At 44.4% G+C, this 27,532-nt stretch overlaps 1 protein-coding gene across 4 annotated transcripts in view; it reads left to right on the top strand.

The window, feature by feature from the left end:
- The window catches only part of AGMO (alkylglycerol monooxygenase), a 339,051-nt gene that overhangs the window by 144,973 nt on the left and 166,546 nt on the right, over window positions 1-27,532 (top strand). For all 4 annotated transcript variants that reach the window (XR_009462637.1, XM_059728961.1, XM_059728959.1 and 1 more), the window contains exons 4-5: window positions 1,552-1,655; window positions 22,446-22,541. Coding sequence is in view for 3 of the 4 variants with exons in the window: in XM_059728961.1 (XP_059584944.1) it covers window positions 1,552-1,655; window positions 22,446-22,541 (200 nt within the window). In the remaining variant the exon portion in view is untranslated. The remainder of the gene's footprint in view (window positions 1-1,551; window positions 1,656-22,445; window positions 22,542-27,532) is intronic.

A 27,532-nucleotide genomic window follows, 5' to 3' on the forward strand; every position in this document is an offset into this window, starting at 1 on the left:
GCTATTTCTTTAGTCCCTTAAATGATGAAGACACCTTGAGATTCATTAAAGTATTTTATTTGGCATCAGTTTACTTTACAAGTATGTGTTAATCATCAGTCTTAAGCTAGTTGACATTATTTTGGCACAAGATAATATCAAGGCTTTGAATATACATTTGTAACATGACTGTTGTGAAAGGGGTCCTAATATCTGCCAAGGGCAGTTTCCTAATTGTTCTGGTGAAACATATCACTCTCTAGTGGGGAGAGGTCTACTGGCTGTCAGCCAGTCAGCTCTCTGTTTCAATATCAGCTGAGACTTTATGTAAATTTCACCTCTTGCAACATATATGACCTTCAGTTTACTCGCAAGCTTAGAAGGCTCCCTATGGGACTCCATTAGCCACCCACCTTCTCATTGTGGTATAATTAAGAACTTCCTCAAAACCCCTAGCTATATCTCATGACCATGACAAAATTTAGCTTCCTTTTTCTTTTTGATAATCTCCCGCTCAAGATTATCTTTAGATTTTCAAAATTCATAGCAATATGACCACCCAGTGTTGTATTTAAAGAAAAAGTACCCTGGAATTCACTTGGGGTAGTGTGAGAGAATTCAGAAAAACATCTCCCTAAGTAAGCAGCAAGCCAGAAGTGTCATCTCATTGTGGCATCTGACCTACAGAAACTTCCTACCTACCCCACAATCTTTTCTATACCATAATTTATTACCCCAACCTTTATTCTTTGGCTAGACCGAAAGGTCCCAGGCAAAATAATGATGTGTTTTTTCCAGTCACCTTTAGTACACAGACAATGGTTGTGTCATATACTTTACATTTCTACGTCAGCCCAAAAGATCTTGTACATAAATAATCATCAAAAACTATGTTGTACTTTTAAGCATAAAATAGTTAGGTATGAGTACACTTCTAACTTCAGGTTTCCTGACCATTCATTTCGCACCTTATTGCAACTTTCCACTTGGCTTTATTCCCTTCTACAGACTTCCCCTACAACTTCCTCAGTGTATGGGTTTCTCTCACTTATGTCCTCTTCCACCTGTTTAATCTGGATTGCATAAATTCAACCTTGGCGTTTCATGTTTAGGACATGCTATATTATAGTAGAATAGCAAAATGTAATTTTGATTGCTTTTAGCTATATACATATTTAGTTGCACACTTCACACACCTTTCCCCCAAAATCAGGTAGTGCAAATTGGGGTGTATATTTTAAGCAAGGAAGCTGATTTCCATGCTGGAACCTAGGGATACTGTAATGGCTGCTGGGGGCTGTGCTGTCTTCACTTCCCTTCCTAGGCCAAATGGAGGAGTGGAGTCTATTGCTCAGATCACTCACTTTCTCCATGCAAACTGTACAGTTATGGCTCAAGCCATAACTCCATCATAGCTTCTGCTGTTTTGTCAGTTTGCTCAGAGAAAGTAACAGTGAAGAATAGACTCTAGACACAGACAGACAGAAAATGTAGTTTATATATGTCATGAGGAAAAAAATTGTTGCTTTTTTCTCTTCTGTGCCTTAAAAGAAATTATGCATTTTTTTCTAGAGGTGAATATATTATGGGCAACACACCAAACACATCATAGTTCTGAAGATTACAACTTATCCACAGCGCTGAGACAATCTGCAGTGCAGAAATATATTTCTTGGGTAAGTCATGCAAAACTTAATACATGTAATAATATAATTTAATTTATTGCCAAGTGTTTTCATTCCAAGTTGGAATAAATATTGACATTTTAAAAATTTATTTCAGAATAGAATTTTCAAATTCAATTCAGAAACATCAAAAGATTTCATTTAGAAAATGTTCATTCATTTTTAAAGATTTATCATTTGTTTAAGTTGAAAATTTTCATTTTGAGCATGCAAAATCATTATGTTGCATGTATAATCAGGTACCTATAAGGTAATATCAAAATGAATAATGTAACAAAATGAAATTAAATGAAATTAATTTAAATATATTACCTTATCAAAATAGTAGGGTAGGAGTGTTGCTCTTATCAAAGGAAACATTTTCATATCATTAAACTGAAATGAGAAAGTGGTAATGATTCATTTGATGCTTTCCCTTTGAAATTTTGGGAAACACATTTCTACAAAAAGTTTCGCTCTTGGCAATACCAGTGGGAGACGGTTCCACAGAAAATTTTGAGCACTTGGTGGCTGCACATATGCTATTACTAGAATCCAAGATGACCCCCCCGCTCCCCTCCAACATTAGGGGGAAAGCCCTTCATCTTGTATTTGTATATAAGATGAAGGAGGGCAGGCAGGTCCTACACCTCTGGCTCGGGCTCTGGCAAGGGCTTGAGGTTGAATCTGCAGCTGTAGTCAGGGCCATCGCTGGGGGCAGCAAATTGGGGTGACTGCTCTGGACCCCATGCTTTGGAGGCCCCGCGGAGCTGGGCGGAGCAGCTGTGGCAACTCTACATTGCTGCCAGCTTCATGTCTGGCCACTTGGCACCCCCACTCACTGCTGCCAGCTGCCTCACGTCCAGGGTCGGGGCCCCGCACCCTGCTTGGGTTGTCTCTGGCTGTTGTCCCCAGTACACCCTCCATCCCACACTGCCCCCCTGCCACATCTGTCCCCCATGCTGCTGCCTTCTCCCTGCCACATCTGCACCCAGCCTGCCATTGCCACTTACTCTTAGTTGGAGCTATAACCGCTGTCCAGCCTGGCAGCAGTGGCAGTGCTGGCAGTAGCTCTGTTCCCAGTTCTGCTCCAGCTGTGATCTGGTCCTGGTCCTATGGCTGAAGCTGCTGCTGCTGCAACTCCAGCTGTGTAGCCAGGTGGGGGCCAAAGCCAGCATGTGCTCTGTGCCCAGGCCTGGAGCTGGAGCTAGAGCTGAGGGTAAGAAATGGCTGGAGGAAAGAGTGGGGGGAACCAAAGGGGGCAAGGGGGCAACATGTGGGGGGGACAAAGTGAGGGTGTCAGACTTCTTGACTCCCTTGCAGCTTACCCCCCTACCACATCTTGCCTCCCTGCTGTTGGAGCTTTCCCTGCTGGAGTGGTGGAAGAGATGAATTTTTAAGACAATCCTCCAATAGTTAGGTTCTATACTTGGAAAATTATAACAAATTTGTAATTTTACCATGTATAGAATCTAAATATTGTGGGGTCATTTTAAATTCAAAATCATCTTGGATTTGGGTAAATGAAGTATCATATGTTTGATCCAGTTTTACTCAATAAGTACAATCAGGCCTCTATCTGAAAAGCAGTGTAGCCTGACAGTTGCAGAGGGAGCTACATATTCAGGGGCAAATAGAAAATGGGCCAAGAATAGAAAGAAAAAATAAAATGCCAAATGCAAAAGGAGTTAAAAGATACAATTTGATGATAGCCACATTCCTTGATATTTCTTTTTCAAAATTCAGTTAAACTTGCTTTTAATATAATACATCAGAATTTATAATATTATATATATATATAAATATAATATTTTTGATATTAAAAAACAAGTCCAATGTTTTCCTGAAATATGATTGAGCAGGTAGATCCAGATTCATAGAATGGGATGACTGATCTCCATATCAGGACTTTTGTTTTTAAGTACGCTCTGTCTTCTCTGTGTTCACTCTCAAAACCAGTTGCAATATAATGGGCCATTTTACATTATGTCTTCATAGGCTTTTTGTTCCCACGGTCCCTTTTTTTTCTTCTGGATACCACATGAACCATAGAATAGGAAGCGGCTCTCCCATCCAATCTGATGCTTCACAAAGGCAAGCCTATTTTCTAAGGGAGTTGATTATCAAGCATCCTAGCTATAGGGCCAGACCATCTTAATCATTCCTTTGCACTCATACAACCAATATGTGGCATATAAATTTGCCAAAGGAATTCACAACTAAAATACGGTGTCTAGTTCTGGGCTCCACAATTCAGAAAGGAAGTGGAAAAGCTTGAGAGAGTCCAGAGGAGAGCCATGGACATGATTAGAGGACAAGAGAGCAGGCTGTATGAGGAGAGGCTGAGAGACATGGGACTCTTTAGCCTGGAAAAGCATAGGTTCAGGGGGGACTTGGTGACAGCCTATAAGTATTTAAGGGCTGTGCACCAGGAACTGGGAGAATGTCTGTTCACCAGGGTACCCCATGGGAAGACTAGGTCCAACAGTCACAAACTCTTGGAAGACTGTTTTAGGCTGGGCATAAGGAAAACTTCTTTACTGTTTGAGTCCCCAGGGCCTGGAAAAGACTCCCCACAGAGGTGGTGCAGGCATCTACTCTGGATTTCTTTATGAAACACTTGGATGCCTATCTTACTGGGATCATTTGACCCCTGCTGACTGCCTGCCCTTTGGGCAGGGGGCTAGAACTGATGATCTTGCGAGGTCCCGCCAGCCCCAATTCATAGATTTCATAGACATTTGGGCTGGAAGGGACCCCAGAGGATCGAGTCCAGCCCCCTGCCCAGGGGCAGGAAGTCAGCAGGGATCATAGAATCCCAGCAAGATAAACATCCAAAAGTATCTTGAAGGTGTTCAAAGTGGGTGCTTGAACCACCTCCGGTGGCAGTCTATTCCAAACCTCGGGGGCTCAGACAGTAAAGAAGTTCTTCCTTATGTCCAGCCTGAAACGGTCGCAGAGGAGTTTCTGACCACTCGATCTTGTCATTCCATGGGGTGCCCTGGTGAACAGACGTTCCCTCAGATCATGGTGAACACCCCTAATAAACTTACAGGTGGCCACCAGATCACTTCTGAGCCTCCGCTTTTCCAGGCTAAAGAGTCCCATGGCTCTCAGCCTTTCATCATAAGGTCTGTTTTCCTGACCTCTAATCATGCGTGTGGCTCTTCTCTTGAGTATCTCAAGCTTCTCCATATCCTTTTTGAATTGTGGAGCCCAACACTGGACCCAGTACTCAAGCTGTGGCTTCAGCAAGGCTGAGTCCAATGAGAGAATGATGTTCCAGGATTTGCTTGAGAAGCATCTATGGATGCAAGCCAGTGTTTTGCTCACTTTAATAGCCGCAGCATCATATTGAAGGTTAATGTTCATCTTGTGGTCAATCATGACCCCCAAGTCCCTTTCATCTGTAGTGCTAACCAGTGTAGCACTGCCAAGCCTTTAAGCATGCTGCAGATTTTTCCTCCCAAGGTGAAGAACCTTGCATTTTTTGGTGTTAAACACCATCAGGTTCTCATCCGCCCATTTCATGAGCCTGTCAAAATCTTCCTGGATCACCCTCCTGTCCTCAGGCGTGGATGCTTTACCCCAGAGTTTGGTGTCATTGGCAAACTTGGCCAGCCCACTTCTGACATCAATGTCTACATCATTGATGAAGATGTTAAAAAGTAAAGGCCCTAGGACAGAGCCTTGGGGGACCACACTGGTCACAGCGCAGCACGATGATTGACCACCACCCTCTGGGTCCTGCCATGGAGCCAATTCCCCAGCCAGCGGATTGTGGTGTGGTTGAGGCCGCAGTTGGCCAGTTTTGCCAAGAGGTAATCATGGGATACCAGATCGAAGGCTTTTTTAAAGTCAAGATATATGACATCAATTTTTTCCCCCTTATCCAGGTGATAGATCACCTGGTCATAAAAGCAAATAAGTTTGGTCAAGCAAGACCTATCTGCAACAAACCCGTGCTGGGTATCCCTCAGGATATTGCCATCAGCTAGCCTGTATAAGATGACCTCTTTGATAATCTTTTCCAAGACCTTCCCCAGGATACAGGTCAGGCTGATGGGTCTGTAGTTTGCCGGATCTACTTTCCTCCCTTTTTTTTAAGATAGGCACCACTTTGGCCTTCTTCCAATCGTCAGGTACTTCACCAGAGCACCAGGAGTTCTCAAAGATCTGTGCTAGGGGCTGAATTGTGATGCTTGCCAGCTCCTTGAGTACCCTTGGCTGTAAACCATCAGGGTCAGCTGACTTGAAGGTATCCAGCCTGTCAAGGTGTTCCTTCATGAGTTCAACTTTGATGGATGGTAAGGAATCTCCCTCACCCGGGCCTCTCTGTCCAGCAGCAGGCAGGGGCATACCATGGGATGGGTGAAAAACTGACGCAAAGTACCCATTTAGCAAGTTTGCTTTTTCCTGGGCATCGGTTGTCAGTTGTTCCGTCTGGTTTACCAGGGGTCCAGCGTTGCCCTTGCTTTTCCTCCAGCTCCCCACATATCTAAAAAAGGACTTTTTATTGTCCTTGATATTTGTAGCTAGCTAGAGTTCCATCGCAGCCTTGACTTTCCTGGTTTGCTCTCTGCTGGACCAGAGCAGAGTATTCCTCCTTGGTGGTGGTTCCAGTGTTCCATCCTTTGTAGGTCTTCCTTTTAAGATGCAGGAGGTCTGCTAGTTCCCTGGAGAGCCAAGGGGGCTGCCGTGCCCTTTTGCTGCCTTTCCTTCAAGATGGGATAGACTTTGCTTATGCATCCAGGATTGCTCCCTTGAGGAGCAACCACTCATCCTGAACTCCCCTCTCTTTTGGGTTGTGGCCCTTTAGGGCCTCACTGACAAGCCTCCTGAGCTTGTCAAAGTCAGCTTTCCTGAAGTTGAGGACTTTGTATTACTGACTGACTTGCCAGCTTTACAGTGGATGGTGAAGGTGATCAGCTCGTGGTCACTGTCACCCAGCTTCCCTTCAATCACTAGGTCACTGATTAAGTCATCCCCGGTTGCTAGTACCAGGTCTAGCAGAGCTTTACCTCTCATCAGTCCGTAGACTCATAGAATAATAATGTCTATGAAATCTATCAAATCTATGAAATTCAGTATTTTGGGTTCTATTTTACCATCTCATTTTTACTAGAAGTAACAGGTAAATTTGATAAAAATAATTGAACTGCTTGACGTGAGGGCTGTAGGTTGTTTACAGTCAATGAACAGGGGAGATCAGGACCACTGCCTTGTAGACTTTCCTTTATTTCTGCAATACCTCTCCTATCTCAAATACGTGTATGTTCCTTATTTTTTGGTTTGAAGCTTCCTCATAAGTATGAACTTCATATTCATAGAGTGGAGATAGGTGAAGTCATCTACAGCTTAAAACACCCTGTCTCCAATGGTGGTGGTTGGTGATGAATTGGACATATCAGAAATAGTCTGATGTATTTATTTATTTATTAGATTTATAGGTCTCCAAATAAGCCAGGGTGGCTTATAATAAAAGTCAAAGAACTTATGAAAACAAAATAAAATATTAAGAGCGTTTAACAGAGCAAACTACCCTTCAGGATTCAAATGTAGTCCACCCAACTCTATCTCCTCCCAGTCCCCTGCCTCCATGAAATATTGGATGAAATGGTCTTTGTCAGATATGACATAATTTGGACCAAAATAACATCAGAGCCAGGTAATTTTGGTTGGATGAAAGGACTGTAAAATGGATAGAAAGCTGGCTGGATTGTCTGGCTCAACTGATAGTAATCACTGGCTTGATGTCTAATTGGCAACTGGTATCAAAGGGTAGGTCCTGGGGCCAGTTTTGTTCAATATCTTCATTAGCGATCTGGGAGGATGGGATGGACTGCACCCTCAACAAGTTCATGGGGACTGGGGAGAAGGTGTAGCAAATACATCAGAGGGCAGGACTAGGATTTAGATTGACCTAGACAAATTGGAAGATTGGGCCAAAAATAATCTTAAAAGGTTCAACAAGGACAAATGTAAAGTCCTGCAGTTAGGATGGAAGAGTCCCATACATCACTACAGGCTTGGGTAGCAACACCTCTGCAGAGAAGGACCTTGGGGTTACAGTAGACAATAAGATAGATATGAGTTAGCAGTGTACCCTTGCTGCCAAGAAGGTTAACAGGATATTGGGCTGCATTAGTAGAAGCGTTGCCAGAAAATTGATGAAAGTAATTATTCCCCTCTGTTCTGCACTAGTGAGGCCATATATAGATTCATAGATTCATAGATGTTAGGGTCGGAAGGGACCTCAATAGATCATCGAGTCCAACCCCCTGCATAAGCAGGAAAGAGTGCTGGGTCTAGATGACCCCAGCTAGATACCCATCTAACCTCCTCTTGAAGACCCCCAGGGTAGGGGAGAGCACCACTTCCCTTGGGAGGCCGTTCCAGACCTTGGCCACTCAAACTGTGAAGAAGTTCCTCCTAATGTCCAGTCTAAATCTGCTCTCTGCTAGCTTGTGGCCATTATTTCTTGTAACCCCCGGGGGCGCCTTGGTGAATAAATACTCACCAATTCCCTTCTGTGCCCCCGTGATGAACTTATAGGCAGCCACAAGGTCGCCTCTCAACCTTCTCTTGTGGAGGCTGAAAAGGTCCAGTTTCTCTAGTCTCTTGTCGTAGGGCTTGGTCTGCAGGCCCTTAACAATACGAGTGGCCCTTCTCTGGACCCTCTCCAGGTTATCCGCATCCCTCTTGAATTGCGGTGCCCAGAATTGCACGCAGTACTCCAACTGCGGTCTGACCAGCGCCCGATAGAGGGGAAGTATCACCTCCTTGGACCTATTCGTCATACATCTGCTGATGCACGATAAAGTGCCATTGGCTTTTCTGATGGCTTCGTCACACTGCCGGCTCATGTTCATCTTGGAGTCCACTAGGACTCCAAGATCCCTTTCCACTTCCGTGCCACCCAGCAGGTCATTCCCTAGGCTGTAGGTGTGCTGGACATTTTTCCTCCCTAGGTGCAGCACTTTGCATTTCTCCTTGTTGAACTGCATTCTGTTTTCTGCCCGCTTGTCTAACCTGTCCAGGTCTGCTTGCAGCTGTTCCCTGCCCTCCGGCGTGTCCACTTCTCCCCATAGCTTTGTGTCATCTGCAAACCTGGACAGAGTACACTTCACTCCCTCGTCCAAGTTGCTGATGAAGACATTAAAGAGTATCGGTCCAAAGACCGATCCCTGCCCACACCCTTCCAGGTTGAAGCCGACCCATCCACCATGACTCTCTGGATGCGACCCTCCAGCCAATTCGCCACCCACCAGACTGTGTAGTCATCCAAGTCCCAGCCTTTTAACTTGTTCACCAGTATGGGGTGGGATACCGTATCGAAGGCCTTCCTGAAGTCTAAGCATACGACATCCACCCCTCCTCCTGTGTCCAGGCGTTTCGTAACCTGGTCATAAAAAGAGACTAGATTGGTCAGGCACGATCTGCCTGCCACGAACCCGTGCTAGTTTCCCCTCAGCATTATTTGTCTTGCTGGGCTCTCACATATGTGAGCCTAGATAATTTTTTCAAAGACTTTGCCAAGGATGGAGGTGAGACTGACTGGCCTATAGTTGCCCGGGTCCTCCTTCCTCCCCTTCTTGAAAATGGGGACCACATTGGCCCTTTTCCAGTCCTCCAGGACTTGGCCCGTGCGCCACGAGCATTCGAATATTCACGCCAGTGGCTCTGCAATGATATCAGTCAGTGCCTTCAGCACCCTTGGATGGAGCTCATCCGGGCCTGCCAACTTAAAGGCATCCAGTTCTTCCAAGTGACTCTGCACCATCTCAGGGTCTATGCATGGAAGTCTGGCGCCTTGCTGCTGCCTCTCTACAATCCCAGTGAGAGACTTGTCCTGCCCCTCACTTAGGAACACTGAGGCAAAGAACTTGTTGAGGAGTTCAGCCTTGTCCCCCCTGTCCGTCACCAATTGTTTCTGCCCATTAAGCAGGGGTCCTATTCCTCCCTGGGCCTTCCTTTTACTCCCTATATATCTAAAAAACAATTTCTTGTTGTCCTTTACTTGGGATGCCATCCTCAGCTCCATGGTAGCTTTGGCCCGTCTAACTGCCTCCCTACATCTGCGAGCAGAGGAGGTATACTCCTCTTTGGTAATCTCTCCTTGTTTCCACTTTTTGTGTGCTCCCCTTTTGGCCCTTAGGCTGCCCTGGATTTCTGCAGTCAGCCAGGGAAGCCTCATGGCCCCTTTCCCTCTTTTACCCCGCACGGGGATTGTCTCGCTTTGTGCCTGAAGGATCGTTTCCTTAAGGCACAGCCACCCTTCTTGGGCTCCCATCATTTCAAAACTCCTACTCTGCAGTGCGCCCTTGACTAAACGCTTGAGTTCATTTAAATCAGCTTTCCTAAAGTCTAGTACTTTCACCCTACTAGTTACCTTACCCACTCGACGTCTTATGAAGAATTCTATTATTAGGTGATCACTGTCCCCCAGATGGCTACCAATCTGTAGGTCCCCTACCATGTCATCTCCCGTTGCCAATACCAGATCCAGTATGGCATTCCCCCTAGTGGGACCATGTACCTCCTGTGTCAGGTGGAGGTCCTGTACACAGGTTAGAAACGTGCATGAGCGGTGGGACTTTGCCGTCTGCGTGTCCAATCAGATGTCTGGGTAGTTTAGGTCCCCCATGACTACCGCCTCTTTAGCTTTTATGGCCTGTGAGAGCTGCCTCAGGAGCCCCGCATCTATTTCTTCCCCTTGATGTGGGGGTCTGTAGCAGACCCCTACCACCAAATCCCTTTCTCCTTGCCCCCCATGTAGCCTAACCCACAATCCTTCTACTTCCTCATCCTTGGATTCCGTCTTGATGAGGGTTGACGTATATTGCTCATTGACATAGTCATCCACATATGGAGTACTGTATCCAGTTTTGCTTCCCTCCCCACCCCAACTATCGAAAGTATGTGGACAAATCGGAGAGAGTCCAGTGGAGGACAATGAAAATGGTTAGAGGCTGGGGCACATGAGGAGAGACTGAGGAAACTGGGCTTATTTAGTCTTCAGGGATAGGGGCACACATTAGACATAAACCAGTTTAAGTGATTAGAAACTGGCTTAAACCTGTAACAGAACAGATGTTCAGTGCACAGAAACCAGTTTGAAAATGGCTGAAACCAGTTTGAGATAAACCTGGTTGAATTTAGTATCAGACTTAACTGATTGGGTCAAAATGATTTATGGAATGTCTGTCCCAAACCCCTTCCTGGTTTAAGTTAAATCACAGTCCCACAGCATCCCAGCATGCTGTCTGAACTGGATAGGGCTCTGCCCCTCCCCTCTGCTCCCTGGGCTGGCCCCTCCCCTCTGCTCCCTGGCTGCATTCTGACAGAGATGCATTTACAGCAGCATCTGCCTGGTTTCCTCCTGCTCCCTCCCTCTTTCTAACCACTCCCTGCTGAAGCAAGGATTCCCCCCTCTCCTCTGCCTTACACAGACACCTCTCATCATTAGCTAGCATGCCACATGTTGGCTATGGTTTGTGCTGTTGGAGACAGGATAAAGGCAGACAGCACAGTGTCAGCTTAGGGCTTTTTGGAGCTAATCAACATGTATCTGGTAACATCCCTCTGTTTCTTCCTTGGAAAAAGTTGTTTACAAAGAGCTTGAACTAATGAGAGAAGCTTTTGTTTTCTTAATGGGCTGATAAACACCGAGTTAGGGGTGATAAACATTGTGTTATTAACTCCCTGCTGGGCTGCTGGGGGAGGGGTGAGTAAGGAGGGGTGCAACCTGCTGAGGTTTGATCACGCTACCCTCAGAGCAGCACTGTGCAAGGAAAGGCAGGGTTGCTCTACTGCCCCCTAGCCCCTATCCTGAGTCACTGCAGTCATGTGCCTGCATTTCTGAAATGAAAAGGGAATGTCTATACACCTCAGGGGTGACGTGTAGGGGGTGTATGTAGGTGCACGTGCACCCCCTGAGTGTGGCTGTGTTGCACTCCCTACAGAAATATGCTGCTGACACCATTGGTGGTGGCTGCAGTTGATTGCCACTGGCCACCCCCGCCCCCTGCCAACAAAACCGCTGGCAGTGTCTGCGGGTGGTTAGCAATCTCCCCTAGCCGCCACCATTGCTGCCAGCAACATCTGCAGGCAGTCGCTGACCCCTTGTCAGCACTCGCCACCCCCCTGCCCCTGCCACCAACAGTGCCAGCGGCTTCTGCAGGAGCTCCCACTTACTGCCACCACACTTCCGCCACTGCCGCTGCACTCCCCCTGCTACTGTGCCCCCACAGCCGCTCTGGGCACACGTCGTTCATGATACATGTCCAAATCAGTTCAAGCTTTGCAGGTTAAACTAACCTGCAAAGATTGAGTCAATTCAGGCTCAGGCTTTTTGAATGTCTGTCCCTAGCCCAGAAGAGAGGAGTGAGGGGTAACTGATAGCAACCTTTAACTATCTGAAGGGTTTTTTCAAAGAGGATGATGCTAGACTGTTCTCCATGGTGACAGATGACAGAACAAGGAGCAGTGGCCTCATGCAACAAGGGAGGTTTAAGTTGGATATTAGGAAAAACTTTCTCACTAGGTGGATGGTAGAGCCCTGGAACAGATTGAGGTGGTGGAATCTCCATCCTTGGACATTTTTAAGGCCTGGTTTGACAAAGCTCTGGTTGGGATGATCTAGCTAGGGATGATGGTCCTGCTTTCAGCAGGGGGTTGGACTATATGTCCTCCTGAGGTCCCTTCGAACCTTAATTTTCTATGCTTCTATTATTTACCATTTGAGAGCAATATGGTAACCTTTTCAGTTTCTGTGTGTTTGGTACCATGAATTTCATTGATGGTTCATGAAGGTAGTCATCATCACTGATGCTGTATTATTTGTTGAAGAGGGTTTTAAACCTCTTATAGCCTTTCTTTCTAGAGTTTGGTCCAGTTGGTGGTGTTTACATTTGAATTCATGAAACGAGTGGAACCACTTGAATGAAGCCCATATACACTTTTAAATGAATCCTAAAACTTCATTTTTATTTTGCTTGAAGTGTAATTCATCTGCTTTCTGCTTCAATCAGGTATCAGATAGAGCACTCAATTTAGATTGGAAGTGTTACACATGCTGTAAGAAGTGGTTTTCTTGGATGGTTATATTTTATCAGCCATCCAAGATAAATATAGGCAATGTTTCTCATCAAGCAAGCTCTCTATTTCCTCAGGATTCTCATAAACCAGTCTTGATGTTTCTGGATTGTTGAACACAGGGTGTTCAAAGCAGCTGTGTAGATAGCAGCATCCTTGAAGCACTTCCAGTCAGCTTCAAGGTTGCCAAGAGTTGTATTAGCTATATGCAGCTGGCTTTCTACTGCTTTACAAAGCTTTTGTCTTATAGTACCAACCTTCACTCTGTTGACATTTACCTTCTTCAAAGACTTTTGCCTTGAGTTATTACAGGTAGTTTGACATGATTGTTGAACTTTGCAGAACAGGTGATGATGATCAGTCTGACACTTGACTCCTCTCACAGACTTGAGGATCCTGACATGACTGATGTCTCTTTGACTGACAATGATGTAATCCATCACAAAATGGTGTGAGAGAATAAAAGTTTTGTTTTTATTTGGAAACTGAAAGATAGTTCAGTTGATAAAATAAGATAAGGTATAATTTGTATTCTCTGGCAAGCACTGGGACTGCCTGTGAACAAATGTTTCCAGGCCAAGAGAATATTCTCATACAAGTACAAATACAGAATAGCTTCATTGATTTCAGTTAAATCAGGCTGCAGTTACACTGGTATAACAGTCCAGATCTGACTTTTTGTCTGTGTTCCAAACACTCAGAGAAATTACTATTATTTTTTTTACAACTTAATTATCTCTTCTTCACATTCTGAAATTGACATCACTCCATAGTCTTGTTTATTAAAAGCACCCAGCTTCATTTGTTGTCATGTTTTTCCATCAGGTTGTCAATCCAATTTTATAAGAAGGCACAAAGTTTAAATGAGCTTAATGAGCAAACATACAAGTGATACTTTCCATGCAACTACTGGCATGTATGAAGTTTTAGGTTCTGCACACTTGCTGACATCTGCATATTTCAAAAGAAAGAATACCTGGACATGGTAAAGAGAAAATGGAGGGAAGGGAGAGCACACACATGCATGTCTTTTTGTTTTGGCAACAGCAGCATGTGGTACACACAGAGTTATCAATTGCATTGATTATAACACAGATCAGAAGATATGTAAAATGACACACATGTTTGGAGACGCTTTGTGGATAGTTCCAAGGCTGATAGTGGTACCAGGCAACAAACGAAGATGTAATATATATTTGCTTTAAGGAATGGGAAACCTAGCTAAGAAATGACTACTTAGTTAAGCTTAATGTGTCTGAGCTTTCACAGTTGGCTAAAGCAAATAGAGATTTGTATGCCCATGTCTGTGGCATAAGGAAGTGCTGTGCAGTTATCCCAAGCCAGCTAGATGTGTGTTAACACCAGAATGTGAAACACTGTAGCTGTATCAGTAGCAGAGTTAATTGTCCTGTGGGCAGGGTTACACAAATACTGCATTGCAGCTTCTGGAGCCAACATGCACACAGCTAATTGATGAAATCTCTGTACAGTGCTTTGTCATGTAGTTATGCTGCACATGTTTATTTTATAGGGAGGACTGCCTAGAATCTGTGAAACCATGAATGCAAACTCTTTATTTGCATACCCATGCAAATACTTTGGAAGCCCACATTACAGAAAAACCCTACTAAATCTTACAGCATTGCTATTTTCTGGTTATCTGGTGTGACAAAGAACCTGTGTGTGCATTTTCCTTGAAACTTAATCTGGTGAAGGGCTGTCAGTTTCTGAGAGTGGTATGATTTTTCTGAGTACGTGCAGTTGAATGCAGCTTGACATCTTTCTCTCTGTCTCTCTTTCTTGAAGCATTATGTAGAGGCGTGTGAGAAAGTTGCGGTGGATGATATGGGATTGCGAGAATGTTGTATTGCCAGCACTGTATATGTTTTAAGTTAAATATTATCAGATAATTCAATCTGTATATTAATCTGTGTGGGTTGTGCTCAGGCTGACTGAAAAGATGTGGAAACAATGGGGTGAAACATATTCTTGAACTTGGAACAGAATGCCTATAATTTTATGCCATTTGAGGGAAAAACATTTCTTATTCTAGTGGATGTAGAGTGGTGAAGCAGTTCTATTGTTAGGCTGAAGACATGGTTTGAGGCTTGAATTGAAAAGAAAGAACTTAAAGAAGAAAAAATATGGTACATTAAAGACAAATAGGAGCTTAGCATGCTAATGTGGCCCATATTGTTTCCTTGTTATAAAGCCTTAGTTAAGGTTTTTCTTGATTATGTGTTTCACTAAAAACTGGAATCCTCTTCCATTGCTCATACTTAAGCCCCGAAGTAAAGCTTTTATTAGTTGTTAAATGCTATAAGATTGACAACACTATGAAATGTAGAAGTAGGGGAGACTCTTTGTATGTAGATCTTTTTTGGCTCATAAGAGAATGGGTGCATTTGCCATTTTCACATCAGCCATCCTCCCAGTCTCACACCTCACGGGATCTTTGCTCTATGTCCCTTGATTTGTAAGTGGGGGGTGGGTATGTGTGTTGTTCTCCCTGAAAGTGAACCCATGCCAGAGCTGCATTTTGTAACTTTTCTGTAGTCTCTCTGTGCTGTAGAGCCCCTATATTTGTGCTGACACAGAGCAAGGGAAATCAACAGGTAAACCTACAGCATGGGAGCAGGTCAGGAAACTATTTTCAACATTATATACATTTTTCAATTCTGCATTGAGATGGAACCAATTTTTTTAGAAATTTCTCATCTTAAAAATGAAAGACAATCACCTTAGTATGGGTAGGAGTCTCGTGGTTGTGGCACTCATCTGCTCCATATCATCAGTAAGTTCGCTAAACACCAAATTGTTAGCTATACTGGGTCTCTGTCAGTATACACCTTTTGGAGCTGTTTTATCTTGTATAAAATCAATATTTAAAGGAGGTACTTGCAACTGGGTTTCCCAGTATCTCTCACTGTCTGTCCCTGTTGCCTAATGAAGTGTTTCCCAACCTTTTTTTACTGCAGCCCAATGGGAGTGGGACAAGGAGTGTGGAGCTGGCTGCCTCTCTCCCTCCTAGGGCTCCTTCACCATCCAGATTTCACCCTAGAAGCTCAACTGTGACCCCAGAAATTGGTTGCCCAGGTGGACAGACAGGGCTGTGAGTTGAGGGGGCTCATGCCATGACCCCGTAGCCAACCCGCCGTGGCCTGGTGGTTGGGAACCTCTGGCCTAATGAATATATAAGTATTTACACAAAGTGAGACAGATCTAACAGGACAGATCAAAAGAGAGGCTGATTGACATTATAGTCTGCTGGTTAAGCCACTTATCTGAGATGTAGGGCAGTGATGTGGAGGTCTGATTCACTGAAATCTCAGACTTGACATGGATCATCCACATACCCCAGTAATGCCCTGATCATCCATGGGTATTTCTCTCTAATTTTGAACAGAAATTTTGTCTTAGACCTGAAATGGTTACGCTTAGTCAAAGTGAGTAGGTTCCTTTAAAATGTTTTGGAAATCGGAACTTGCCAGTGAAAAATGGATGAGAAATTTCTGACCAGCTCTGTGGTTGCAACATCAGTGGATGGGGTTGCAGTAAACAGGGATTGGGGCAGGAGGGGGGTACAGGTGACATATTGGAGGGGTAGGGGGGCCCACAAGCAATGAGGCGTGGGAGTAGGGAGCAGAAGTGACACGACAGAGGGGGCAGGGGGCTAAGGCGGCATGGCAGAGGGGGCATGTGCCCTCTCCCCTGAGATTTCTGCACCCACAGTGGGGTGTGGGGTTGCCGCCAGGCTGGACCAGCTCTGGGCAGAAGCCCCCTCCACGGTGCAGTGGGCATGACCTGGCATGGAAAGGAGTGCCATGCTGCCATGGCTGCCCAGGTGAGGTGCGGCAGTGGCAGTGTGGAATTGTGCCCCTGCTGCTACAAGGCAGGCAGAGAGTGCCTCAGTTTGCCGGCCAGGGTGGCACAGTGCTCCCTCCCTCACACTAGGTCCATCCTGCTGGGTTGCAGAGCCCCCAAGGGAGGGCAGCAGGGCAGGGAGACCCAAGTCTGTAGCGGGCAGTCCACATCCTTCCCCCCCCCACAGGTTTTGCTCTGTATGTGCTCCCCATGGGGGATTGGATGGAGGGGGTAGAGGGGGCAGATTTCAGCCACAGGAGCCTCTGCCTCCCACAGGTGGCAGCCAGGTCTTGTGGGCTGCATGGGACTGTGGGTCCTGGAGCACCTGGGGGGGTGGGAGACTGTAGATTGGGAATGAGGGGCACTGGCAGGACCAGGGGACTGTGGGTGGGGAGTGAGGGGCACTTGAGGGTGGTATAGGGCTACAAGATGGGAATAAGGAGCTATGCTGAGGAAATGGGGTCATGCTGAAGAAAAGTTTGGGAAGCACTGCCCCGAGGTATTTTGTAGAACCTCAGCTTTAGAACCAAATACTCTGTTTCTTCTGCATAGAAGGGGTTTTCAACCATTCTCTTAGCACCTACTTCAGCTGATGGTCTCTTCATATACTTTCATTATGGAATGTAACTTTAAACTGCAAAGAAACATGATGTAATTAGCAAAACTGTGCTTCTTTCTCAGTCTCATATTTACCCATAGATTTATGTGAAGTATTTCACTAACCCACCATTTCCAAAAGAATTCCCAGGAATCAGGATAAGAAAGGGTTCAGAATAAAGACTGTGACTGTGATTATGAAGATGATCCTTACTTCCTTTACACATCATCTGTGAATACCACAAAATTACTCGCATTACCTTCAGTCAAAAGGGAATAATTTTATGTACTGCTTCAAATCTCAAAATTGTTCCTCTGAATAATTTTAACCCCCCTTCTCATTTTTTTAATCAATGTTCATTGAGTTGCTCTTTTTTCAAAAAGAAACCCAGTGCTTAACATATCATCAGACTGTTGCAATCACTGTAAGGAAGACATAGTGCATTTGGTATTTGCCAAGATGATTATGCTGTCATCTTGCTAATGTAGGCAGCTTCCTTCTACTCAGCTAGCTGCCTCTTGTGAATTTCCACCCTTTGGTATCTAACTCTGTACATGAGTTGTGTAGAGGACCTGGGCACCTTACCTAGGGGTGAGCATTCCATGAAGTGGTAGGACTCCTCAAAGTTAATTTTTGTCCAACTGAAACCTTTGAGAATTATTGTTTTGGATCACCTACTAAGCCAAAAAGCTACATTTAAAAAGAACTGGTTGAACAATATGTTTTATTTCTTTTTTAAAATAAAGATGTCGGTAAATCACAAATAAGTCCATATTCTTTCAAAATAAAATAGTCCAAACCATCTGATTAAAAATTGGGACTCCCTCAAAAATATTTGATATTTTCTTCAGGGGGCGAGGGGGTTATTTTGTTTTTTGTGAAGGAATTTGACAGATTGAATATGGTTTCACAGGTAGACCTGAATATTCATTTTCCAGTGAATAAAATCTTCACTTCCAAAATTTTAGGCATCTATAGTTGTAATGAATTTGCAGATGTAGTCCAGAGTTTCATGTTCAGAAATACTCAAATCATAGAGCTATCTGTTTTAATTGTACCCTCCCCCCTTTTTTTTTTTACAATTAATTTTTTATTTTTCCCCCCACTTAAAATGAAACACCTATCCTTAGAGGATTAAAACAATAATAGCCTGTGGGCTATTATTCCACTGTAACTGCTTGTATGGTATGCTTATCCTGTAGGAAGTGCTAGGTACATTATCTCAGCTTAGATATTTACTGGATGGTAACAGTAAATGTCTAAGACAGGGGTAGGCAAAATGCAGCCCGGGGGCCAGATGCGGTCTGCTAGGCCATTCTATCCGGCCCACGGGGCCCTTAAAAAAATTAGAAAATTAATATTTATCTGCCCCAGGCTGCCTATCATGTGGCCCTCCATGGCTTGCCAAAACTCAGTAAGCAGCCCTCTGCCCAAAATAATTGCCCACCCCTAGTCTAAGAAGAGGTATTTGCATGATAACAGCACATGCACAGTTACCATGGAGTAGCTGACTTGCTGTTTGGTTGCCCCCAAGTTACCTTGCAGTAACTTGTTTCTGTGCTTAACTCCTGAAGATTTCTCACAGAAGCATGAAAATGGAGTCTGCCAGTTCTCTTGAATGTTCCATGGTTTGCTGTGAGCCATTCCTCCTTCCTTGCAGAGTGCTCCCCTACATACTTACATAGTTTCCATTTTCTTGAGATACCTCTTGATTAGTTTTGTCTAGTTTTGGTAAAGATAACATGAAGTAAACTATGGAATAAATTTACAGCACATTTTGGGAGTGGAGTAAACTACCTTGCATTTACTGTATTCCAAGTGTGCCCATGCATGGAATTAGTAGCTTCTGTCCCTAACTTACTTTGTGGTAAAGGCTAGGGACAGAACTTACACATAAACTGGCATTAGTGATCAGAAACTGGTTCAAATCTGTAACACAACAGAAGTCCAGCATGCATAAACCACTTTTAAAATGGCCAAAACAGGTTTAAGGTAAACCTGGGTGAACGTAATATCAGACTTAACTGATTTAGGTTAAATTAGTTTATTGAACTTCTGTCCTAGATCCCCTCCAGATTCAAGTAAACTCTCAGTCACCCAGAATCTCAGAATGCTTTGCACCTCCCCTGCCAGTGCACCCTTCCTGCCCTGCTCCCTGGGTGGGCAGGCTAGTCTTAGCCCAGGCTATCTGCTCCAGCTGAGCAGGAAGGCATGCTTTTGTGCTCCCGGGCTTCTGGCCTGGGCCACTGCGGGCATGTGGCTGCATTTCTAGAATCAAACATGAATGTCTGTTCATTGGCTTATTAATTCAGTCTATGTAGCTTAGACTAACCTGTGAAGATTACATCAATTCAGCCTTGGGCTTTTTAACTGTCTGTACTTAGTCCCAGTGTTAAGGATATGCCTAATATGAATGTTCATAGATTCATAGATGCTAGGGTTGGAAGAGATCTCAATAGATCGAGTCCGACCCCCTGCATAGGCAGGAAAGAGTGCTGGGTTCAGATGACCCCAGCTAGATGCTTATCTAAGGTCCTCTTGAAGACCTCCAGGGTAGGGGAGAGCACCACCTCCCTTGGAAGCCCGTTCCAGACCCTGGCCACTCTAACTGTGAAGAAGTTCTTCCTAATGTCTAGTCTAAATCTGCTCTCTGCTAGCTTGTGGCCATTATTTCTTGTAACCCCCGGGGGCGCCTTGGTGAATAAAACCTCACCAATTCCCTTCTGTGCCCCCGTGATGAACTTATAGGCAGCCACAAGGTCACCTCTCAACCTTCTCTTGCGGAGGCTGAAGAGGAACAGGTGCCCCAGTCTCTCCTCATAGGGCTTGGCCTGCAAGCCCTTAACCATACGATTGGCCCTCCTCTGGACCCTCTCCAGGTTATCTACATCCCTCTTGAAGTGTGGCACCCAAAACTGCACGCAGTATTCCAACTGCGGTCTGACCAGTGCCCGATAGAAGGGAAGTATCACCTCCTTGGATCTGTTCGTCATGCATCTGCTGATGCACAATAAAGTGCCATTAGCTTTTCTGATGACTTTGTCACACTGCCGACTCATGTTCATCTTGGAGTACACTAGGACTCCCAAGATTCCTTTCTGCTTTCATTCCACCAAGCAGGTCATTCCCTAGGCAGTAGGTATGCTGGACATTTTTCCTCTCTAGGTGCAGCACTTTGCATTTCTCCTTGTTGAATGTATTCTGTTGTTCTCTGCCCATATGTCCAACCTGTCCAGGTCTGCTTGTAGTTGTTCCCTGCCCTCTGGCGTGTCCACTTCTCCCCACAGTTTTGTGTTATCTGCAGGCTTGGACAGAGTACACTTCACTCCCTTGTCCAAGTTGCTGATGAAGATATTGAAGAGTATCGGTCCAAGGTCTGAGGCCTGCGGGACCCCACTGCCCACACCCTTCTAGGTCGATACTGACCCATCCACTATAACTCTCTGGGTGTGACCCTCTAGCCAATTTGCCACCCACCAGACTGTGTAGTCATCCAAGTCACAGCCACTTAACTTGTTCACCAGTATGGTATGGGATACTGTATCGAAGGCCTTCCTAAAGTCTAAGTATACGACATCAACTCCTACTCCTGCATCCAGGCATTTTGTGACCTGGTCATAAAAAGAGACTAGATTAGTCAGGCATGATCTACCTGCTATGAACCCATGCTGGTTTTCCCTCAGCATAATTTTTCCTGCCGGGGTCTCGCAAATGTGAGCCTTGATAATGTTTTCAAGACTTTGCCAGGATGGAGGTGAGATTGACTGGCCTATAGTTGCCTGGGTCCCCCTTCCTCCCCTTCTTGAAAATGGGGACCACATTGGCCCTTTTCCAGTCCTCCGGGACCTGGCCCATACGCCACGACTGCTCAAATATTCCCGCCAGTGGTTGCGCAGTGATGTCAGCCAGTGCCTTCAGTACCCTTGGATGGAGCTCATCCGGGCCTGCCGACTTAAAGGCATCCAGTTCCTCCAAGTGACCCTGCACCATCTCAGGGTCTACGCTTGGTAGTCTGGCGTCCTGCTGCTGCCTCTCCACAGTCCCAGTGAGAGCCTTGTCTTGCCCCTCACTTAGGAACACTGAGGCAAAGAACTCATTGAGGAGTTCAGCCTTGTCCCCCCTGTCCATCACCAATTGCTTCTGCCCATTTAGTAGGGGTCCTATTCCACCCGGGGCCTTCCTTTTCCTCCCTATATATCTAAAAAACAATTTTTTGTTATCCTTTACTTGGGATGCCATCTTCAGCTCCATGGTAGCTTTGGCCCATCTAACTGCCTCCCTACATCTGCGAGCAGAGGAGGTATACTCCTCTTTGGTAATCTCTCCCCGTTTCCGCTTTTTATATGCTCCCCTTTTAATCCGCAGGCTGCCCTGGATTTCTCTGGTCAGACAAGGAAGCCTCCTGGCCCCTTTCCCTCTTTTTCCTTGCATCAGGATCATCTCCCTCTGTGTCCGAAGGATCATTTCCTTAAGTTACAGCCACCCTTCCTGGGCTCCCTTCTCTCCAAAACTCCTACTCTGCAGTGCGTCCTTGACTAATCGTCTGAGCTAATTGAAATCAGCTTTCCTAAAGTCTAGCACTTTCACCCTACTAGTTACCTTACCCACTTGACGTCTTATGATGAATTCTATTATTTGGTGATCACTGTCCCCCAGGTGACCACCGATCTGTAGGTCCCCTATCATATCATCCCCTGTTGCCAATACCAGGTCCAGTAAGGCATTCCCCCTAGTGGGACCGTGGAGGTCCTGTATGCAGGATCGGAACGTGCGTGAACTGTGGGACTTTGCTGTCTGTGTCTCCCAGCAGATGTCTGGGTAGTTTAGGTCCCCCATGACTACCGCCTCCTTAGTTTTTATGGTCTCTGAGAGCTGTCTCAGGAGCCCCGAATCTAGTTCTTCCCCTTGGTGTGGGGGTCTGTAGCAGACCCCTACCACCAAATCCCTTTCTCCTTGCCCCCCATGTAACTTAACCCACAATCCTTCTACTTTCTCCTCCTTTGATTCCGTCTAACAGTTGGAATAAAGATGTTGTCTAACAGTTGGAATAAAGATTTAACAGCCAGTTCCTAATTCTCTTCCTGGTTTTGCCACTTACTTTCTTACCTTTGACAAGTCAGCTGCATTCACTAAACTTTGTAGAAGGCTATGAGAGAGTTGGTGGTATCTAATTAAAGTATTTTATCATGGCTTAAAAAAATGAGTCATAAATAAACATACATTTTCTTTTCCCTTTTTTTCAGGTGTTCTACTTGCCTATGGCTCTTATTATTCCTCCATCGGTATGTGCTGTTCATCTACAGTTTAATCTTCTTTATCAGTTTTGGATTCATACAGAGGTAAGTCAGTGTGTGTGTGTGTGTGTGTGTGTGTGTGTGTATTTTAAGGCCATACCTAAAGAGTTATCCTGGAGTGGTGTCCTGGAAATCCACTGCTGATTTATTGTGTAAGAAAAATCTTTGTCTGACTTCTCTAAGGAAAAACATCTGTTCATTTTTTTTTTCCAGAATATATATTGCTCAGTTTATAAGAAGCAATGAGGCCAGTTGGTCCCAATTAAATTAAAAAAAAAATTGTGAACTGTAAAGAATCAAAACGTTTTACTGTTTTAGCATTATATTTGCCAATTTGAGGCTTATTAAACATTTCTGGCAGATACTGAAACTGATTTAATTTCTAAGATAAATATGACAGTAAAATAGTTAGAAAAATGGTACTACTTAAAGTTGCATCTGGTGTCAGATAGTATCTTTTATTACATCTAAATTCTTAAGTAAAATGGGTTCTGTTCTCCTTTTTATCAATATTTGTGAGGGAACATTCATGGATGTGTGAACTATACTTTCAATTTACATACATAACCCCCCTCCCCACTAAAATTAGTAAGTAGATTCCTAAATTTCCCATGTATTTGAAAGGTTATTGGATTTATGCCATCTTCCTCCCTTTATACTCTAAATAATGCCACTGTAGCACACTGCAGTGTTGAGCTGCTGATTCATTGTCTCTGCCATCACTGTCTCCACCTCTTTGTCAGAGAGCAAGGCAGAGTGGCACCTTGTAGACTAACTCATGTTTAGTGGTAGCATTGATGCTTACTGTGAAATTTGGAGGCCAATCACCACCTAAGGCCTATTAAGCCTTTTTAAGAGTTTGAGGGTTTATATAGGCTCTTCATTAGTAAATTATTGAGACTTATAGAAGAATAATAAGCACTTTAGAGCAATCACAGTTCTTTGTGTACAAACCCATTGTCTTTTTCATATACATATAATCTACACATTTAGTGCTGCTACTACCAATAACACTACAGAGAGATAGTTAACTGTGTTAGTATGAAGTCAGACAGGAGGTAGGGTTGGCCCTACCATCTACTGATACCAATATAGTATGAAACAGTGTTACAATAGTACTTTGAGGGTGAGAACAAAAATTAACAAGATCTGGTTTAGATTTAGATGGTTTAATTTAGCCAGGAGGGGGCATGGGCATCCATAGGCAAGTAAGGCAGAAGTGTGGGCTAGTGGAACCAGTGGGGTTTGATGGGTCTGGTGGAGTGATTGCAGATCCAGAGGGGAGGTTGATATGTCTGAGGTGGGAAGGAGGGATTATGTAGGAGGCTAAAAATAGCCTGGATAGGATCAGGAGGGATAAAAACAGAACATCCCCAGAGCTTTAAAGAGTGGCTAGGCCCAAGGCAGGCAATTGTTTCAGCTGGAGGGCCCCTTAATAAGTTTTGGTGAGCTGTTGAGGCTGCAAGGGTAGCCCTGCCCCTTCATGGTTGCCTTGCCCTCTTGTCACCATCTTGGGAACGGAAATCCCCCCTGCCCCAACCTTTGCCACCAGAAGTCCCTCCCCTTGCCCCAGAAGTACTCCTTGTGGGAGGGATGGTGCTGCCATCTTGAAACCAGAAAAAAGACAACAGATCACATACTAAAAAAATAAAACATCTATTATAACTTATTTTAATTTCATTTAAGAAATATTTTTGTCCTGATTTGTGTGCGTTTGCATAGTGCATCTAGAGGCTATTGCATAGAAGCTCAAAATGCAGTCTTACTCTTGTATATTGTGCGTGGGGGGTAAGGGGTGAATGTAGAAGGTGTGTGGTTGGGGAGTGGGTGTATGTGTGTGGTGGGGTGGGAAGTGTGTGTATGGTGTGGGTATGGTGGGTGGGATGTCTAGGGGGGGATGGGGGTAGATCTTCAGGGGTGTGGGGTATGTGGTTGGGGTGGGATTTGTGAGGGGTTATGGTGGGGAAGTGGGGGTATGAGTAGGGGCTGTGGGAGGGTATGGGTGTGTTTGGAGTTATGGTGGGGTGTGAGAGGGTGTAGGGGGGGGGGTGTTGTGGGGTTCTCAGAGTCCCCAGAATATGCCAGTCATTGGATCTGCATGTGGTGGCAGTGAGCAGGGCCAGCCCTGCCTGGCCCATTAGCATGCAGCTCCTCATGCCCCGACACCAGTCCCTGGCCGCATGAGGTGGCATGTTGCGGGGCCAGCCCAGCCCAGCCCCATAGTGCTCCCACCCCAGTCCCCAGCCACACATGGTGGAAAGTTGTCAGGCCAGCCCCACTCAGCCCTTTAGCACATTGCTCCCTGTGCTCCTGCCCTTTCACCTAGTGGGAGTCCCTGGCCCTGGCCTGATGGGGCCCTTACCTGCATTTCCAGGCTTGCAAGCAAAGAGGCTGGGGACAGCCCCGGATTTGCCAGGAAAGCCTTTGCCAGACATAGATTTCTTGTTTCTAGTGCCCCTGGTTTGGGGCTAGAGGTGGGTCAAGCCAGGCTGAGGTAGTGGGGATGGTTGCGTAGCAACCAAAGCCACACCTGTGGGGCCCCCTGCTAGCTTGCAGAGGGCAGCCCAAGGCCAGGGCTTACAGGGGACTTACAGAGGGGCCTTACAGACCAGATGGAATTGCCTTGCAGGCCAGATGCAGCCCATGGGCCATATTTGCACACCATTTTTAAAGTTTAGATCTCAGCCCAGTGAACTCTTGCACACCCAGTCATTTAAATCACCCAGTACTTCATTAGGGAGATCTGAATGTAATGCCTGTATGAATCCTGTTAGCCCAACTGCCTTCACAGTAGAAATTGTTTTATGCATTGTACAAGGACAAGTTCCTTCCTGGAAGAACTTAATATACAGGAAAGATAACAGGAGAGGAAAATCCAGGTGTTATTGGGGTTGGCATATGATTGGGAATAAGTTGTAGTTAATAATTTGTTTACATAACACAAGATAGCAGATAAAATACTATGTGACAATCATTATCATTTAACTATAATTTGTATTGGCCATTTTTTAAAACTTGGCATTAATTTAAGACTCAGTCCCACAATCAGATCTGCACAAACCAACTCGTCAGAGCCTCCTTTAAAAAGGGAAATTCACATTGGCACCCTTCATAGAATCAGGGCCTGATTCCCTATTCTGTGGCTAGATGTGGTTCTGTATTATGCCTGCTGCACATGATAGTATTGGCAACTGTGGGATACATAATTTCTCTGTGGATGTATTATAATTCTTGGCTGGAATCCTCTGTGTGTTTACATAGCATTAATACATGTAAAACTGGAGGGCCAGTATAGACATAACACACCATTTCTTTCCATTCCATCAGTACAAACTGTTATAACTCTGTTCTGTGAAACCTCCCATGAAATCTACAGATTGCTCATAGATTTATGCTTATATTAGAACTAGGTGTCACTGAAGGGAAGTTTTGGCTTGAAATGTATATATAAAAAATATTTTGATATCTTTGTTTTGTAATACATACTACTAGACATTTTATGAAGAAGAAACAGCTAAAATAAATATGCTCATTCTCTTGAAATTATTTTGTTCAGCAGTATTGAAAGTCTGTTAGTACATGTTATGTGCTAAGGACAGTTTCCTCTTTAAGAAAGCAAGGTCAGCATGACTTCTGAATAGGACAGAGAGAAAAAAAAATATCTGAATATGTTTTGAGAGAGTTTTGTTTGGACTCGTAAGGTACTGGACTAAATGATCTATGTTCAAATTTAGTAATTTAAGGGAAAATTATTCTGGATTTCATATGCCAGTGTTCAGCTTGAAGGAAATATTTATGGCTTCAATAGAATGCCATGGCATTTCCCCAAACTTTAGCTTAGTGTTTCCAAGATGGCATCACATGATGAACGAGGTCTTTCAGTACTGTAGCTTTCCCCTTTCCTAAGTCACTGTAGTTCTAATTTCTGTCAAGCTTTCCTACCATATGACCAGACAGAATCTATTTAATTTTGCTCATGTACTCCAGTGGAGAAAACATACAAAATCCTGAAGGTTCAAAGTACTGCATTTTTTTGCATTTTTTTGCAAGTAGGTCAGTCCTGCCACCAGATTTCCTGTCATATTGCTTCAGCCCACTAGGTATGAACTTACTCTTGGCCTTTTATGTGCAATATGTATAGCTTTTTCAGCATTATTATATGTTCTGCTATGTATAATAAAAGATCCTTAGTACCAAAATTATAATGGACTGATACAATGGATACAGCCTTCGCATTGTTCATAAAGAAGCAGTTCCATATTATACAGTGACAAAAATGAATGTAACTTCATAGTTTCATAGTTGGTAGGGTTGGAAGGGACCTGAGCAGATCATCAAGTCCGACCCCCTGCCATGGGCAGGAAAGAATGCTGGGGTCAAATGCTAGATGTCTATCTAGCCTCCTTTTGAAGATCTCCAGGGTAGGAGCGAGCACCACTTCCCTTGGAAGTTGGTTCCAGATCCTAGCTGCCCTGACTGTGAAATGTAGCGCCTCCTGATATCTAGCCTGAATTTACTCTCCATCAATTTATGGCCGTTATTCCTTGTTGGCCAGTAGTGCTCGGGAGTACTTGATTTAGATGTTTTTTGATGGTTATGAATTATAATTTTAGACTTTTGTTAAATATGCTTCCATGACAAGAATCTGTTGTCTCAGCTTCCTCTGTTGCAATATTAAATCACATAGTCACGTCCTGTCTGAAATTGTCTGAAAGTACCTGAAGAAGATTTTTAATTGGTGAATAGTGCTTAAAAGTCTAAAATTCTCCAATAAAGCATTATAGTTGTTTAAAACTGGATTTGTTCACTGATGTTAAAAACAAAGATAGAAAAATAGAAAATACCTTTCTGTGGTGCTGCAAAACAGTAGCTAAAATAAGTCAAGAAAAAATAACAGTGGACCCAAAATAAGTCCAGCTGAGTTGGTATGAAGAAAAAAAAAAGAGTAAAACTGGACCTTTACTGATTTGGTAGAAATGTCTGTACAAGTAGACCATTCTAACCTTAAATGAAGAGAGTAAAATAAAATTACTTTG

This window comes from Alligator mississippiensis, chromosome 5 (assembly GCF_030867095.1).
Source record: "Alligator mississippiensis isolate rAllMis1 chromosome 5, rAllMis1, whole genome shotgun sequence".
NCBI lineage: Eukaryota > Metazoa > Chordata > Crocodylia > Alligatoridae > Alligator > Alligator mississippiensis.